We start from the raw sequence: 16,172 nt of genomic DNA on the forward strand, positions 1-16,172 counted from the left end.
ATAGTACAATTTGATGCCTTTTGTGAAGGTTTTGGGGACAGGACTGGTTTTATATCCTACTATGTTGTGGATATTTTTGGCAGCTAATCAACTTGTTTAAATGATATTTTACTTAAATTTTTAAATTATATTTTATATTGCAAATACAGTTCTTTTCAACAAATCTGCAATTACTCAGTCTTTACCCAAAGTGAGCACTTACAAAAGCATATAATAAAGTCCCTCTATTCTACCAAATCACACTTTGTCATTCTCTGTCCCCTATGTCAATCAAAGGTTCATTTATTCTGTCTTTAGCTAACAGAAGCTTACAAGAGGGTGAAATTTTTGTCTTAGAAGAGATGTCTGTGTCTTAGATCCTGTAACACTGAAACAGGTTTAAAGATCTATTTAAACCTATCATCACTTTATTTGTAGCATCACAAATTTGGAATAGAATTCAAGTATAAGTTTTAATTTGATGAGGGTGTGTGTGTAGCAAAAAAAGGAATCAAGTCTTGGCATAACAGTTTTCTTCTTTTTCCTTTCCCTCAAATAGCAAGACTATTGAGAATTCACCGGAAGTTCCAAACCGATATCCCATAGAAGCACTTAAATAATGTCTGTACACCATTTCCAGTTAGAACCAGTCTGTAACACAACGCACTTTACATTATAAAATACGAGTTACTTTCGTGATTTTAATTTTTTGTGTCAATTAACGTCGCTATGGAGACAGTCTCTTGCTTATAAAGACTTCTGTCTTCACACATTTAAGCAAAATCCAAAAGTGGATTTAAAGATTCGAGGTTGCTTGCTTTATTTATTTATTTGCACTTACTTATCCAATTTCAGGACATCTCTAAGTATGCATAGTCATTACTTTAGCAGTGAATTCCAGTTTCCTATAACTTCAAGTTTTGGTTTTTTTTTTTAACATTTCTGCCTAAAAGAAATCCTGATTAAAAGATCACTTCCAGTGTTGCTTTTTTTTCTTCGAGGGAGTCGGGGAGGGAGGGGTAGTGATGTTTGCTTTCTGTTAGAAGAGAGAAACAGTGCTTTCCGCTTTGACTCCAAGCACCAACTTCATCTTCGGGCAAATCAGGATTCTGGGATTTGCGCACTCCGGCGCGGTGCGGTTTTTCGGTCCTCGCGGGATGCCGTAGTCACGGAAAGCAATGATTGGCTGAGTCCGAAAAGCGCCGCCGCCTCGGCGATTTCAGTTTCGGTTTCGCCCGGTGGGTCGGCGGAGGCCGGGCTTGTGGGGTGCCCGGAGTAGGGGTTCGGATCCCGGCCGCGAGGTGAGCTGCACGGCCGCGCGGGCCATCCGAGGCCTCAGTGTTCCCTCGCCCCGGGTAGAGTTCGGGAGCGGTAGCCCCGGGCCCGGCCGGGAGCGAGCGCGCACTCCGGGGCCAGCGGGTGGCGGGTCCGTGCCGTTGCCGGGAGATCGGGGATCGCTGGCGCCGGGATTCCCGATCTCGACCCCTAGAAGCCCTCCCCGAGGACCGCCTCGATCGCGCGGGGAGGAACGGCGCTGGCCGGGCTTCACCAAGCCGGCTCCCGAGACCGCTCCTGATGATTGAGATTCCGCCGGCAGTCCCGACCTGCGCCTGGGGATTCGGCGGGAAGGTGGTACGCTGGGCCAGGCTTCTCCCGGAATTGCCTGGCCTCCGCTGCGTCGGCGTAGCTGCGCCTGACCCCCCGGGAATTAAAGGCTGCGCTAGCCTACCTTCCGGAGTTGTCAGATTGGGGATGCCCATGGCTCCATGGTGTAAAGTCCTATCGCGGCGGCATTCGTGTGCAGGGATGTGCGCGCGTGGTCAGCGTGTATTACCGTGTCTGGAAGTGGGATGATGCAGATAATACTGACAGCGATTTGTTCTGTTCTTTCCCCACCCATTATTAGAGAAAAAATGTAAATACAGAAGAGTTTACTGAAGAAAATAATGTTCACGACACTACAGTCTCAGAATTTTATGCTTGTGTGGGCTGGTTTGTACTTGAGCTAAGGCTGTACCCATTGTATCACTTAACCGTATATTTAGTTTTTCATTTTCAGTTAGAAATCATTCCTAATTATCATTTCTAATTTTGTTTCTTCTTTTTATTGGCTGCCTAAACCACCGTTTTGTAGGTCCTGTAAATTATTTATTACCGACAGCGAGGCGTTTAGGGTGTTTGTGGATTTTTGCTTCATTTTAATGTTCCAAACAATACTTTGATAAACCTTTCTTTAAAAAAATATTTAAGTTGATTGCATGCGTGCTTAGTCGCTAGGTCGAGTCAGACCCTTTGCGAATCCCTGCCCCTCGTTTCTTGGGGTTTTCCAGGCAAGAATACTGGAGTGGGTTGCCATTTTCTTCTCTTGGACTAATTCTGAGACGTGAAGTTATTAAAATAGATACTGTGATCTTATGGGGTCTTTTTAAGTCTTCATACACATGGCCAAATTGTTTGCCAAAAAAGTTTTAGTGGTTTCCATCATTTTGACTGTGCCTTTTTCACCAAAAGTAATTCTTTTTTAGGATATCAACCAGCAAGGTTGAGCCTCTTTGGATTTGTGTGTGTGTGATAGTGATATGTGACGATTCCCCTTGCTTGATTTTGTGCACGTCAGAGGATGTTAGTATGTGTCTATGTGTATTGTTGGAGTTACTGCATAGGCCTTGACCAAATGTTAGAGCCTGATGATCCCTTAAGTGATAGTCTGTCTTACGTGATCTTCTGGCATAACTCCCTTATTTTGCAAATGAGGAACCCCCCAGTAGAAAGGTGAATAATCCAAGCACACTGCTAATTAAGTAGCAGAGCTGGGATTAGAACTCAGGTTTCCCACATCCCAAGTGTGTAGTTTTTACACATGCGGTCTCGCACTGCGCAATGACATACTCAGGATTAGAATTTAAAGATACTTATGCCCCTTGGATTACTTGGTTGTTTTATTTACTTCTTTTTATTATAGTTGATTTACAATATTGTGTTAGTTTCAGTTGTACAGCAAAGTAATTTGGCTATATACATGTATGTATGTAATAGGTGTATATCTATTATATAAGTGTCATATTTTACATGTATGTATATATTTCCATGGTCTACTGTTTTAGAATTGTGCCACATAACAGATTGTAATCCTGAGTGATCTGTGGCACTGAAAAATGGGAAAAGTGACTGTTTTCGTGGCCAGGACTAGAAATTCATTATTTAGAGTCGCCGTCCCATCAAGGTGTTTTTGACGGTCGTTTTCAGATTCGTTATGTGTTGGAATAAAATATCTGATGGTTACGATTTATGCTCTGACACATGGTTAATACTTCGCTGTTGGTTTTCATCTGTTAGCCCTTGAAGATGTTCTGAGACTTGTGGGAAGGGCAGTCCGTTCCCGTATTCCTGCCCAGGAAATCCCATGCGCAGGGAAACCTGAGGGACTGCAGTCCGTGGGATTGCCAAAGAGCTGGACACGACTTAGCGACTAGGGCAACAAGGACAACTCTCCACACAGAGGCAGGGGCTGGCTGTGCTAGACACCCCAGGATGGAGCCTGAAAGTGGGGCCCTTTCCCTAGCCAATAAAATTCCAGGTGTTCACAAAGCCAATCAGTATGTTGCAAGAACACCACTTTTTTTTCTTTTTTTCTGGCGAGAGGCGCTCCGGGTGTGCAGAAGGCCAAGTCAGCTTGGCCCCTAGGAGAGCAGGGAGGAAGGTAGCCCCTTGTGGGTGGGAAGCAGGGGTTGGTTTGAAGCCTTCAGGGAGGGTCATGTATCCCCTGTCTCGAAAGGGAAATCAATGGAGAGCTGTGTTTCACCGTGTCTCATGCCCCCCCGACACTCAGCTGTGTTTACTTGGGTTGTACTAGGTTTCATTGCAGTTTTTTCCTTTTCAATCTTTTTTCCACCCTAAACTGTAAATGGGTGAAAGTTTACAGTGAACATTGCCAAGACACAAGGAGTTGGATGTCTTTGCTCAATGGCATAACTCAGTCATATTAAATATATATATATTTTTCCATCTGACCATTTTTATATATCTCCACAGGCTAATTTATAATCCTTTGTCACTTTAGGTATCCATCCTACCCCCAACCCAGTGCTGTGTGTGTTAGTTGCTCAGTCGTGTCCAACTCTTTGTGACCCCATGGACTGTAGCCTGCTAGGTTCCTCTGTCCATGAAATTCTCCAGGCAAGAATACTGGAGTGGGTTGCCATTCCCTTCTCCAGGGGATCATCCCAACCCAGGGATCAAACCCAGATTCTTTGTCTTCTGAGCTACCATGGAAGGCCCGGCCCCTCCCCTGTGTTGCTACTCTCCAAACAGACCTCGCACTGTGTCTCTGGCCATTCCCCAGGTTTAACAAGAGAATCTTGACTTATTCAGAAGGGCAGCTGTACCTCTGAAAGTGTCCCGGCCTTAGGATCAAGCCTTAGCTCTGCCCACCACCTCCCAGGGTTACTCTGTGAACTGCTCAGGAATCTCACGTGGCCTGGCCCCTAGTGGGATCAATATAGTTTGGTTCTTCACCCTGCTTCCCATTCTTCTACCTGAAAAATCCTCTGCCAGGGCAGTCAGCAGATGTTCTCATACCAGACCTCTCAGGAGCTTCTGCTGGGAAATATACTGCTTTTGATTTAATAGCCATTTATGAGAGTAGGTCGTTGAAAACAAGCCTTAGTAGGAGTCGGGAGGGAGAGGAGGCCTAGAGGGTGATTACAGCTTTAATTTTGAACAGAAATTTTATCAAGGTGACCCTGAAGCAAGGAAGCCTTTTTCCTCTTTCGTGTTTATGGTTCAAGAGGCTTTTTTCTTCCTTCAGAAACAGAACTGTTCCTTCTGCCTTATCCAATTTAAAAGATGAAAACTTAAAATTACGTGAGCCAAGTCATGGGAAAAATTGTGGTGTCGAGACCAATTTACTCACACAAAATGGATTTATGGGCGAGTTGTTAAGTAACCAAGAGTACCATGGAAGCCTAATGAAGATGAATGTAAAAGATACACTTTCCTAAAGTGATGGATAAAATGTATTTGAAGCAACCATCCTCTTTACAAAGAACTTTAAAAAAATTTTTTTTTTAAGAGATTTAGCACAATATTGATGTTCTGGGGAGTAAATGAGTACTAGTCTCTTCTTTCATATGACTGCCAGTCTTTTGAGGGAGAAAAGACTCATTAAAAAAAAAAGTATATGAAAGAGAATAAATAATGACAGGTAACCAAATAGGGAGAGGAAATGGCAACCCACTCCAGTATTCTTGCCTGGGAAATCCCATGGGCAGAGGAGCCTGGTGGGCTACTGTCCACCGGGTCACAAAAGAGTTGGACATGACTTAGCGAGTAGACAACAGCCACCAGATGGTAAACTGTGATGCCAGGACTCAGTGAGAGGGCCTGTCTGCAATCTGTAGTCGATCAGATCTCTGCTTCAACGCTTCCCAGGGTCCCCATCGCTGACACAAGTATTTCCCATGCTGCCCAGTTTAGAAGAGTCCCCTAGGCTTTGGCAAAGATTCCTGGGTCGCGCCCCAGCACTACTGAGTCAGGATATCCACGCGATGTGGGTGGTCCACGTGTGGCCCTGACCTGCAGGCCCAGGGTGACAGCCTGACTTGCCCTGCTCCTGCCTTGGTGGCCCTGCTCCCGTCTGCAGCTGCTGCTTGTCCTCCAGGCGTAGGGGAGCATTTTCCCTTCAAACTCAGACACTGTCCGATGCCTTTGCTCAGATTTCTCTCCTTTTAGTCTGGTGAACCCCTTCTACTCCATACTCAGCTCAGGTTCACCCCCAGGAATCTTTGATCTGCCAGGCCTGGGCTAAATGAGTCTTCTCTATGTGCTGTTCCCTGCATAATTTTATCCAAATACATACGACTTTGAAAAGCTTCTCCAGTACTTCCCAGGTGGTCCAGCAGTTAAGACTCTGGGCTCCCGATGCAGGGGGCTGGGATTCGATCCCAGGTCAGGGAACTAAATTCCATATACTGCAACTAAAGATCCCACATGCCACAGCTAAGACCCAGAGCAACCAAATAAATACATAAATAAAAAGAAATATTAAAAACAAAACAAAACAGAAACCCTCCTTTTGCATGCTTCTGCCCCCTTTGGAGTGTCAACTCTTATTGGTGTTATGTCCCCAGTTGGTGCCGCATGAAGATCTGAAGTGTTGAATGCCTTCAGATCAGTGATCAGTGTTAATTGGGATAAAGATGAGGCGTAATGACAGAGGTGTGATCGTTGGTGAACTTAGAAGAAGAATGTATCTGTGCTTTTTTAAAAGGCAAGGAAAGACAGTAACACTTTAAAAATAACTAATATCAGTTGGGCAAACTATCAGTCTAGGTTAAAATTTATCTTTAACTTTTTTTTTTTAAAGAAGTGAAAATTTTTATTTGAGTCAAATTTGAGGATCATCTCAGAAAGCAATGAGAACTTTTCTCTATTGACTTTCAACTTCAGACAAGGTAGTTAATAGCCGATTCTCACGTCAGACTGCATCTTAGTGAGGTTTTTTAATAGAAAGTGAACAGCTAGTTTTCTCTCAATATTGTAGATGAAGAAGCTGGCATAATGGGACTTAGTATCTGACAGGAAATGAGCTTAAGACTCAATGAGTGAGTCTCTCTGGGGCCTTCAGCCTCTCAGCCACAGAACAATGCATGTTCCATAGAGAAATAAGGCACTTTATAGATAAATGGGAAGATTTATTTCTTTTTACTAAACTCACTAAAGGTACTGAATCTGCTACAGTATTTACTTTGTAATTTTTTTTTCTTGGGCTCAAAACAGCATAAATAACTTTGTTATGTGGCCTGAGTCATGAATGAATAGTGATTGTCCTGAATAGTGATTGAAATGTCAGTTATCTGTTGAGCCTGTGTAGCTAAAAAAATAAACTGGCAATTCAATGGAAAAGGTAAGATTTACTGAGCAAAATAATTAGTTGATCACATTAAAAAAATCCTTCACCCTTGAGGAGGTGGAATGGATGATGGATGGACCAAGTACCAGCCCCAAATTCAAGAATAGTTTTTGAAATTTGTATTTTACTTAATTTGATATTTTTTTTCTTGGTTAAAGAAAATTATTTTACTTCGGTTACAATAACTTTTTGCTCACGCTCTTAAACAAGAGGGTTTCCCTGGTAGCTCAGCTGGTAAGGAATCTGCTTGCAGTGCAGGAGATGTTGATTCCAGGGTCAGGAAGATCCCCTGGAGAAGGAATAGGCTACCCACTCCAGTATTCTTGGACTTCCCTGGTGGCTCAGATGGTAAAGAATCTGCCTGCAATGTGGGAGACTGGGTTCAATCCTGGGTTGGGAAGATTCCCCTGGAGGAGGGCATGGCAACCCACTCCAGTATTCTTGCCTGGAGAACCCCCAGAGACAGAGGAGCCTGGCGGACTACCATCCATGAGGTTGCAAAGAGTCAGACACGACTGAGAACTAAGCAAAATCACTTTGTGCTTATGCTCTTAAACAAGAGTTTAAGTTCCTCTAGCTTCTAAAATCTGTAAGGTGAGAGCCTGTGTGCGTTTTTTGAATTCTCTTGCAGAGTGTGTCCATGTGCATAATTGCTAAACAAGGAAGAGTCAATAAAATCTAGCATTCTAGCTTGTCCAGACTGCTGCTGAGTCTACGTAGATTCATGCTGAGAAAACCTCAGTGATCTTCAGCCTGAATTCAGATCATTTGAGTGGAGAGACTTGGAGTGAAATAAGTAGTGCTATTAACGGAAGAATGGTTAATGAAAAGTTTTGATTGAAAACACCAAACCCAACGGACGTTCTTGAGGCAAGCCCTTCACGTATTGTACCCACGCTTTTTGCAGTGTGATGCTATATGGCTACTGAATACAAGTGATATTGAATATGACTGAAACAGAAAAATCAATTTCCCGAGTTTTGCTTAAGTAACTGCAGCTTTGTTATATTTGTTTACCGAAGTATTTTGAAAGCAAGAACTTGTAAAACAGGATGAATTTTGAAAGGCACGATGGGTAGCTATGTATGTCTGTGATTGATTTGGGTGTATAATGCTGTTTCCCTACTTCAGACCCCTGTTATACTTCATTTGTAAGATTTTTTTCTTTGTCATAGCGAGTTTATTTGCTATAATAGGATAAATAAAAATCTTTGGCTACATTAGCAGGTTTCAGGAGGCAACATAAAGATGTGGTTAAGACATGGGCTGGCCGTCTACTTACTGGCTATGTGACCTTGGACAGGCTGTTTGGCCCTTTCTGTCTCTAGTCATCTGTAAAATGAGGTTAAAACAACACCTACCTCTGAGCGCTAAGTGGATTAATACATGGGAAGTGCTTACATAAGTGCTGGCCTGTAGTACATTCAAATATTAGCTTTCAATTATGATTATAATTCTCTCTAGAGATACTGTTTTGACATCAGTTGTTGTAAATACTTTATAAACAGTGGCTTTAAAACATGACTGATTCAAACTTGGACGTTGATTTTGCCACATTCGGGGCACTTTATTTCATCTTTCTAGGCCTTTATTTTCATCAGCAAAATGGGGATTTTAAAACCTTCCCAGGGTTCTTGTAAAGGTGGCATTTGATAGGTTCCGAAGGATCTTAGCAGAGCACCCAGCAAAAAACAAGCGTTGGGTGAGTGGTGGTCGTGTTGGGAATGGGTGCATTGACTGCGGGGAACGGTGGTGACAAGTGATTAGGAACAGGGACTCTGGAAACCCGGGGCTCTTCTGTGATGAGGCTGTGGATGAGGTGAAGTGTATAAACGCTTTGCTGAGGATCTGGCTTCTGGAAGGCACTGGAACCTGGTTAGCTGTCTTGTTCTGGGCATGGTGGTGGAGTAAAGTTGATTCTGCACCTGTGGTCCGTCGACACTTGATTCCCTGTAAATACCCTAAGGGCTTCCTGGGTCTTTTTGCTGACTAACATTTGGCATTACCTTCATTGCTCCTTTTTAGATTTCTGATCACGATTGTTAAAATGAGTCTGCGGAAGCAAACACCCAGCGACTTCCTGAAGCAAATCATCGGGCGACCAGTTGTGGTGAAATTAAATTCGGGAGTGGATTATCGAGGTAAGATTTCCATGCTTCATCCTTACTGGTGTTCGCTAAAGAAGTAACAAAGTACCCAGTAGACCAAAAAAGCCTTGGTTGTCAACAGATTTTACGCCCACTTCTTTTCCTACCCCCAAGACAGTTCATTTTAGAGAGAGAACTGACCACAGAGCCCGTGTCTGTGATTTCTGGCCCGATCTGGGGCTCCGGTCTCCACTTTGGGATTGGTGTGCCTGCGTCCCTGGTGATGGCCAGGCTTGAGTAACTGGATTCTGAAGAACTCCTTGGCCCAGTCACATTTGCTTGTGTGGAAGTAGTCAAGAGTGGCAAGCAGCTATTTAGGCAGTATCGTTTTAAAGCGTGAACTTCCCACTCACATAATGTGTGAGGTGTCCAAACCCATCTTTTTGTTCTTGTAGAGAATGAAGTGCCCTTTTTAAGAGGCTCTGACACTACTGAAACTAACTTTGTGGAAGAAAGGTATCCAGTTTCACTTTCTGAAGTAACTAAATGCCTAATCTTCCAAAATTCAGATATGTTAAATTACTGGGAATATTTCACAATTGTAGATAGCTAATTCATTAGCAGAGTTTTAAAGCCTTTTCTTGATCACTCTCCTGAATAATGATCCTAATCTCTTGAGATTTTTCTACTTTTCACACATGCAAACTTAATTTTATTGAGAGATTACTATGGGTCCAGTGTGCATGAATCACTTTGATTTTTATCTTGTCATCACGTTAATCCTTTTGAGATCTCTTGATTATCCCTACCTAGTAAGGGAGGAGCTAGGGCTCAGACTCAAGTTCAACTCAAAAGCCTTGTTAAGAAGTACTCTGCTGTCTGTGTATTAGTGTCTGGACATTAATAACATACCTCCAGAGTAATTTGATTTTTGTAGTGGCATTAGAGGCTTTGTACTGAATGGTGGTGGTTTAGTCACTAAGCTGTATCTGACTCTTGGGACCCTATGGACTGTAGCCCTCTGGGCTCCTCTGTCCGTGGGACTCTCCAGGCAAGAATACTGGAGTGAGTTGCCATTTCCTTCTTCAGGAGATCTTCCTGACCCAGGGAGCAAACCTGTGTCCCCTGCGTTGGTAGGCGGGTTCTTTACCCTGATCCACCAGGGAAGCCTGTACATAGAAGAAGGCTAAATCTCCCCAAATTCTGCCATCCAGAGATAATCAGCCTTACCCACTCGGATCTGTCTCCATATAAGCACAATTTTACGTAAGTGGGATCAGTTGTATGTGCATTCTGTTTTTGTTTTTTTTTTAACATTAGAAAAATGCCTTCAGTTCTCTCACGATATAGACTGTTGAATGGCTGCAGAGGAGTGCCATGAGTGTTTGGACCACGGTTTTATTTTTGTGGGCTAGGGCTAGGGTCTCAGAGTCAGAGAGGGCACCAACTGGCCCTTATCAGGGCAGATGGTTTATTCTTGTCTATGTTCTCCTCAATTCTTGGGTTAGCCTTGCTTTCGACTTTTCCATTCTAGCTGGCCACAAGTAACAACTCATTTCATTTATATTTCTTTGATTAGTAAGTTACAGCAACCTTTCATGTGGGTAGTAACTGTAATTTTTCTCCTTTTATGAATGTCTGGCCATGGCTTCTATATATTAAAAGAAAATGTACACTATTGAGGGCATCCTGTAAAGAATGTGGTTAAATAAAAATACTGGGGGGAAAAGGCCAGCTCTCTGTATCAGTTTCCTTTCAATCCTGTGTTTAAAATACAGGAGAGAATCATGTTTCCAACCTCTAGGAACCTTTTTCTTAAAAAAAAAAAAAAAAAACCCTTTGCCTTGAGAATATTTTTATGAGAGGGGAAGATTTTATTTTAAATGCTTTTGATTAATTTTCAAACATTTACGTAGCTTGTCTCAGAAGTTTCTTGCTCACTTATGACTGTGGTTTAGATATAATACAGCAGGAAAGAAACCATAAAGTTGTAGCTTCGGCTTTCTTCTGATAGGAAGTAATTATTAACTGTTCACAATCCATGCTGATGCTCTGCAGGTTTGCAGCCTGTAGGAGGGTTTCTCTTGGGCTCTTATCACAGACACACAGTTTTGAAAAGAAACTTTTTGTTGAGAGGATAATGGGGGCAAAGGCAGAGAGTGAGGAGCATATTAATGAAGTTGAGACTAAATGGAGCTGTCGACTTGGATAATCGAATCAAATTTGTAGTATTTGTTTCTACTTAAATTGTCTTTCTGGAAAATGCTACTTGAAATTAGAAACTCAGAGTCAGTGGTTTACATATCTTGCTGCTGCTACTGCTAAGTCGCGACAGTCGTATCCTACTCTGTGTGATCCCATAGACGGCAGCCCACCAGCCCACCAGGCTCCCCTGTCCCTGGGATTCTCCAGGCAAGAACACTGGAGTGGGTTGCCATTTCCTTCTCCAATGCATGAAAGTGAAAAGTGAAAGTGAAGTCACTCAGTCGTGTCCCACTCTTAGCGACCCCATGGACTGCGGCCCACCAGGCTCCTCCGTCCATGGGATTTTTCCAGGCAACAGTACTGGAGTGGGGTGCCATTCAAATGAAGGATCATCAGATCAAATCTTGCAAAATGGATGCCATGTTAACATAATTGAAAAGATTCCTTTGAACAATTTCCTAAAAAGCCTGGGATGTTTTTGGCAGTGTTTCTGTATTTGTCTGGATTGAGAAAGATTCTGCGTGGAGCGACACGGAGAGGGATGTGCTGTGAAGCAGCGTGGTGCCTGTGCGCTCACGTCGCGCTTCACTGGGAGTCCTAGCTTGAAGCTGTTCTCTCAGGACACCTGTTGTCTCCTCTTCTCCATTATTTTAACACGTTGTGGAGACTTCTTTTAACCCTGCACGAGATGTTGTGACAGACGAGATAAACCGGCCCGACCCGTATTTTCCTTAGTGGCTGAAGTCAGAAATGACATGCCAGGGGACGCGAGGAGGCGTGGCTCGCGCTCATGTGTTCGTGCCTAACTGCCTGTCAAAGAATGGGATCTTACTTGGAATATTCTTCCTGTGTTGCTTTTGTGAAGGTTTTGAAAGTTTGCCATTGTTGCCCCGCATCCATCGAGGAAGGCACCAGCTCCTTGTTTTTCCTGCCAGCCGTTGTGGGTATGCGACGGCCTTCTTGCTGTACGGGCCTTAGCATCCATTCAGACCGACAGGGAGCAAAGACTTTTTGTGCCTCCCTCTACTGAGTTGCATTTACAGTGTGAACTTTTATATTAAGCATGTAAGAACTAATGAATGAAGAGATTGTCAGCTCTCAGGTATACCCTGTAATTTTCAACTCTTTCGCTTTGTGTGTCTTCTCTTTGAATCCGTCTGCAGGGGTCCTGGCGTGCCTGGATGGCTACATGAATATAGCCTTGGAGCAGACAGAGGAGTATGTAAATGGACAGCTGAAGAATAAGTACGGGGATGCATTTATCCGAGGAAACAATGGTAACAGCCCTTCACTCTGCAGTTATATAGCATCCACAATAGGCCTCTGTTTATAATCAGATCACCAGCAGGTTTTCTGGATAATTCGGTTTTAGTTTTGCTTTGTTGGTTTTTGAATTCTAATTTCCTCTCAAGTCTTCGCTGTGGCCTTTTTTTCTTTTAGATGCTTCATGGCATTTTGGAACTAGAAGTTCTCTTCTTCCCTCCCTTTGCTTGCGGAGGGCCTTGGTACACTGGTGCTCAGCTCTGTTCTCGGATACAATGTGTTATATTCCCCCAGACGACCTGACGGTTGGAACTCTGGCTCTGAGAATGGCCGCTATTTCCCTACTCCCTTTGGTTTGCGTCATTTGACAGTTAACTTGTCCTCTTTCTCTGTTAAGCTTGGAAATGCTTTTCTTGTGGGAGATTTGTATCCCTTAGTTTGGCAGAGATGACAGAAGAGGAAATACGGCTCTGAAGGTACTCAAGGGAAGGCATCAAATCTGTGGGGATTTGTCCTTTGACCCCCTGCTTTTTGGTCTCATCTCCCAAATGGAGTTCTGCGACTCTTGATTTCTGGTTTTTTATTATTGTGCATCCTCCAGTTCTGGATAAGTTCTTCCACCTCCTTACAGTTGGTTCTCTTTGCTATGAACTAAACATCTGACTTTTATGGTAGTTATTCTATCTCCTGTCTATACAATACCATATAGCTTCACATTATGTCTTCATTTTATTTTATTTAAAAATTTGTTATTGAAGTGGTTGACTTACAGTATTGTGTTTCTGGTGTACTGCAAAGTGATTCAGTTATACACACACACACCCACACACACCCACACATATACACACACATATATATAACTGAATGTGTATATATTATTTTCAGATGTTTTTCCATTATAGTTTATAAAATTGAATATAATTCCCTGTCCTCTGCAGTAGAACCTTGTGGTTTATCTGCATTTGTTGTTGATCAGTGGCTCAGTTGTGTCTTTTTTGCGGCTTCATGGACTGCGGCACACCAGGCTTCCCTGTCCTTCACCATCTCCTGGAGTTTGCTTAAACTCATGTCCGTTGAGTTGGTGATGCTGTCTAATCATCTCGTCCTCTGCTTCCCCCTTCTCCTTTTGCCTTCAGTCTTTCCCAGCATCAGGATCTTTTCCAGTGACTCAGCTCTTCACATCAGGTGGCCAGAGTTTTGGAGCTTCAGCTCCAGTATCAGTCCTTCCAGTGAATATTCAGGGTTGATTTCCTTTAGAATTGATTGGTTTGATCTCCTTGCAGTCCAAGGGACTCTCAAGAGTCTCCTCCAACACCACAGTTCAAAAGCATCAGTTCTTCGATGCTCAGCCTTCTTTATGGTCCAACCATTCATGACTACTGGAAAAGCATCGTTTTGACTATACGGACCTTTATACAAATAAAATCTATATGTAGAGATACCTACATAAGGATAAAACTGTATATCTCTCTATATAGTTTTTATCTGTGTATAGTAGTTTATCTCTGCTATTCCTAAACCCCTAATTTATCTGTTCCCACTTCCTCTGTGGTAATCATGAGCTTGTTTTTGGCATCTGTGAGTCTGCTGTTTTGTAAATAAGTTCATCTGTATCATTCTTTAAGATTCCACATGTAAGCGATACCACATGATATTTCTTTTTCTCTGTCTGACTTACTTCGCTTAATGTGATAATTTCTGGGTCCATGCATGTTGCTGCAAGTGGCATTCTTTTGTTCTTTTTTATGGCTGAGTAATATTCCATTGTATAATATTCCATGCACTCTTCTTTATCCATCTGTCTGTCATCTATCAGTGGACACTTAATGTTGCTTTTATGTCTTGACTCTTGTAAATAGTTTTGCTATGAACATTTGGGTCACATAGTATCTTTATATCCCTTTTTAGTTCTTCCAGTGTGAAGAAGAATAGGCCTCCTATCTTTAATATTGTTTTTGTTTGACTCTTTTCACTCACGGAGAAATGTTAATGATCTTTCCTCATCTCAAGACAGCTGATAACAGCAGTCAGCTGTGGGTTCTGTGAGAGATGATAAGGTGGATCCTGTCACGTAACACTCCGCATCTCAAACTTGGCCAGTTTCCTTGGGGTGTTTCCACTGTCCTTCTGACGCTTTTCTTTATATAACCTTTTCCATGGGGTAGACTCCATAATTCACATCCTAGGCTCTTAAAGAGGATCCTGGCCTACTTGATTAATCTGTACCATATCCTTTGATCAAGATATCTGTTAACGTTCACTTTGTACAAAGCTGTCAGAATTGGGGTAGGCATGGGGGTGGAAGAGGTGGTAACCCCTGGTGGAAACTTGCCTCCCGTGAGCCAGTCGTCCAGTGCGGTCTGGTTCTGAAGTGCCACACATACCCTGAAGAGTTTGTGTGGGTGGTCATGAGAAGACTAGCTGAGTAAGACTTTGGATAACACCAAAGGTTGACCCTTTACAGGGAACTCAGAAGAAGGACTTTGGTGTCTTTAACAAAAACTTAAAACTCCTCAGCTGTTGTTTACCCTGATGTAATTTTTAAAAAGTAAACAGGAAGTTTGGTGATTATATTGAAGAGATGGATGAAACTAACTGTTTTTAGTCTGAAGTCTGGCCTGGTAGATTTACTAATATGCTTTGACTATAAGCATAATTATTATATCTGCAATTTATAAACCATTCTAAGATTCCAGAAACTTGCACATACATTTTATTTTATCCCCTTGTTCATGATTTGCAAGTCTAGCCAGATGTATGGCTAAGACCAGAACACAGTCCTCTGAGACATCAAACCCAGGTCTCAAATCATAAAATTAGCCTTACAGTAGTTCTAGAACTTATTGTGTGGTTTGAAGATCGCTTTGAAATTTGCAGAGGTATCAGGCTAAAGTCTGTGTGCCGTTAAAACTGGCTGTTACGAGACTTAAGAGCAGTTTTTTTCAGTTTGTTCATGTTTTTTCTTTTCAGTGTTGTATATAAGTACACAGAAGAGGAGGATGTGAAGACACCAAGACACAGTACTTTTCATACCGAGATATATTTTTTATCAAGTTTTTTGTTTCTTGTGTCATATAATTTTTCCTATTTTGTAATAATTGGTGATTTTCCACTGACACATAATTGAGATAAATGTGTAAAATTGTGGATTTAATTGTAAAGAGTTCTTTCATATTTAAGTTGCAGTCATTTTTTTCCCTTTTACCTCCATGTCAGTGTGCAGAAAGCAAAAAGATTTTTTTTTTAAAAGTGGAAAGAAAATTTTTTTCTCCCTACACGGAGGTTTTCAAGCAATGCTATTTGATCTGACTGCTTTGCTTGTGGGACTGACCGAAATGATGGACGTGAGGCTAATTAAAACACTGTAGAGATGGCCTTCTTGTGTCCTCTCGTGTTTTCCGTGCAGGGGGCTCGAGGGAAGGTGTGCCACCAGGCGTCCGGTTTCAGGTCTGAGGCTGCATGGTTTCCCCAAGACCAGACGCTCAGCCTCTGGCTCCACCGCCTTGATAGGAAATAGAATGGGGGGTCTCATAGTGGCCCTTCCACGAAAGGAGTGGGGCGGTTCTGAGGGTTGCAGCCTACCAGGTAAGTGGAAGCACTCCTTTGATGCCAAGCCTGTGCACAGTCATTTTGCATCTTTCGGATACGGTTCACCGGGTGGGTTTTCTTGCTCTCTCTTCGGAAGCTGGACACCCACACCGTCCTCTCATTTGGGGAACGTGGTGGGG

General features: G+C 42.7%; 1 protein-coding gene across 1 annotated transcript; it reads left to right on the plus strand.

The window, feature by feature from the left end:
* On the plus strand, positions 1,151 to 15,819 carry LSM6 (LSM6 homolog, U6 small nuclear RNA and mRNA degradation associated). Its single transcript, XM_005691205.3, has 4 exons — positions 1,151 to 1,280; positions 8,915 to 9,030; positions 12,345 to 12,458; positions 15,415 to 15,819. The coding sequence occupies exons 2-4, from the start codon at positions 8,937 to 8,939 to the stop codon at positions 15,447 to 15,449; spliced, it is 243 nt and encodes an 80-aa protein (XP_005691262.1). The 5' UTR covers positions 1,151 to 1,280; positions 8,915 to 8,936; the 3' UTR covers positions 15,450 to 15,819.

This window comes from Capra hircus, chromosome 17, assembly GCF_001704415.2.
Source record: "Capra hircus breed San Clemente chromosome 17, ASM170441v1, whole genome shotgun sequence".
NCBI lineage: Eukaryota > Metazoa > Chordata > Mammalia > Artiodactyla > Bovidae > Capra > Capra hircus.